General features: G+C 50.3%; 1 protein-coding gene across 1 annotated transcript; it reads right to left on the reverse strand.

Annotated features, from left to right (window-relative positions):
- LOC125160431 (olfactory receptor 10H1-like) lies at positions 1-960 on the reverse strand. The gene has a single exon (XM_047849376.1). It carries the CDS (start codon positions 958-960, stop codon positions 1-3), a length of 960 nt encoding a protein of 319 aa, XP_047705332.1.
- Between the last annotated feature and the right edge of the window lie 1,499 nt (positions 961-2,459).

Consider the following 2,459-nt stretch of genomic DNA (forward strand, 5'->3'; position numbering starts at 1 on the left):
TCAGGAGCTCTGGAGATGGAGTTTTCTGAGGAAGGTCTTGGTCATGGCAGTCTTCAGCTCCTTGTTCCTGAGACTGAAGATGATGGGGCTGAGGAAGGGGGTGAGGACCGTGTAGGTGATGGCCATCAGGGTGTCTCCTTCCAGAGACTGGGGACCCTTGGGCTTGAGGTAGACGACAGAGGCAAAGCCGTAGTGCACAATGACCACAGTGAGGTGGGACGCACAGGTGGAGAAGGCCTTGTGCCTGCCCTCAGCTGAGGGGATCCTCAAGATGGCGGCCACGATGAAGGCATAGGAGAGGAGGATGAGGAGACAGCAGCCCAGCAGGGCCATGATGCACACCAGCCCCACGCCCTTGGCCACTACTGGTACATCAGTTCCACAGGCCAGCTTCAAGAGAGGGGGCACATGACATAAAAAATGGTGGATCTCATTGGGTCCACAGAAGGTGAGGTGGAAAACGGCCGTGGTCACCACCAGCCCCATGACCGAGCCACCTACCCAGGACCAGGCCACCAGGCAGGCGCAGCCACGGGGGCTCATGAGCACACTGTAGCGCAGGGGGTGGCAGATGGCCACGTAGCGGTCGTAGCCCATGACAGTGAGCAGGAAGGAGTGGGTGAAGCCGAACGTGAAGGAGAAAAACATCTGGCTGGCACAGGCCGCCCAGGTGATGGTGCGGCGGGTGGAGAGCAGGTCGGCCAGCAGGCGCGGGGTGATGGCCAAGGTGTAGAGGATCTCGGAGGTGGACAGGGCGCACAGGAAGAGGTACATGGGCGTGTGCAGGCTGCGCTCGCTCCAGACTGTGGCCATGATGAGCAGGTTCCCCAGCAGCGTGAACAGGTACATGAGCAGGAACAGCAGGAAGAAGGCAGGCAGGAGATGCCTTGGGAAGGTGGAGAAGCCCACGAGGATGAATTCAGACACGGAGCTGTGGTTTTGGCCCAGCGTGGCAGCCATCCCTGGGTGGGGAGAGAGCGAGGGCGGCCAGGTGGGCGGGAGCTATGGGTGTGTGCTGAGCCCAGCCTGGGAGGACTTCCCCGAGGAGGTACCCCCTCACCCCACAGGCCATGGCCGGTCCCTCGGCCACAGGCTGCTCATGAGGACGGTCAGCGCTCCTCTGAGCTGCGCGGGGTTCACAGAAGATTGTGGGCCTCAAGTGCTTAGCACTGATCCTGGTGCACGGTAAGAACTCAGGACACGATGATAATAATAATACTGTTAATAATAATGGCTACTAGTATTTTAAAATCCCAGTGATAGGAGCTCTGGGTCTCTACTCAGCCACACACCTGGATTGAGTTGCCACTAGCTTGTCAGTGCCTCCAATCATTGTGCTAATAGGGAATGGAAAAATAAAGAAAAACACAATTCAGTCTTCTTTTTTAAAACAGTGATTATGCTGGGGTCTCCCATGAAATATTTTGAATTGGAACAACCTGCTGCTGGTTGGTGTTCCATCTTTGAAAGGACAGCACAAACCTCGCCATCATATGTCCTGTAGGCTGCATCTCCTTAGAGCCTGCCAGGCTTGCTAAGTATTGTGGGGTGGCTTTTCTCTCTTTTTAGACAAAACTCTACGATGTTATCTGCCTAAGTTAAATAAAGTTGAGACGTTGCTTTAAAACACTCTTGCAACACCAACACCAACCACAACAACATTGGGTTGGTTCCTTAAACTTTTTGAGCCTCAGTTTCCTCCTCCATAAAGGAAGTTGATCATAATAATGTCTGGCTGACAAGGTTGTTATGAGAAGTAAGATTATGCACTTAATGTATTTACTGTGGGGTGTGAAATAGAGTAAACACTAGAGACGCTGAGAATGAGGAAGGGCGTGAATGACCAAAATCAGAATCCCTTAAAATGTAGCAACTTATGGTTGTATCTCTCTCTTTCTAGAGAGAGCATGGAAGCTGGGGAGAAGGGCAAGGGAGAGAGAGAGAGTATCTTTTCTTTGGGAGCTTATTTATTTATTTTGAGACAGAGAGAGAGAGAGAGAGAGAGAGAGAGAGGGAGAAGGGCAGAGAGAGAGGGAGAGAGAGAATCCCAAGCAGGTTCCACACTGTCAATGCAGAGCTTAATGCAGGGCTCGATCTCATGAACCATGAGACCATGACCTGAGCCAAAACCAAGAGCCAGATGCTCAACTGGCTAAGCCACCCAGGTGCCCCTGTATCTCTTTTTTGATTATGCATTTAATGCATTTACCACTTTTGTAATTCCTGGTGTTTCTGTCACATTATTTAATACACACACACACACAGCTCAAGTATATATACACACGTATGTGTATATATATGTGCAAAAGCTAATATATACTTATATACATATATTTAACTTGTATAAATATACACAAACATGCATACACTCCTATTCAATACACCAAACAACAAAATAAAACAAAACAAACAAACAAAAAACCCCAACACGAGGAGCATGGACCTATCACCAAAAAAGA

This window comes from Prionailurus viverrinus, chromosome A2 (assembly GCF_022837055.1).
Source record: "Prionailurus viverrinus isolate Anna chromosome A2, UM_Priviv_1.0, whole genome shotgun sequence".
NCBI classification, from domain to species: Eukaryota; Metazoa; Chordata; class Mammalia; order Carnivora; family Felidae; genus Prionailurus; species Prionailurus viverrinus.

Excerpts from the sequence above, each read along its gene's own strand:
- LOC125160431 (XM_047849376.1), bottom strand. The coding sequence starts at position 960 with ATGGCTGCCACGCTGGGCCAAAACCACAGCTCCGTGTCTGAATTCATC.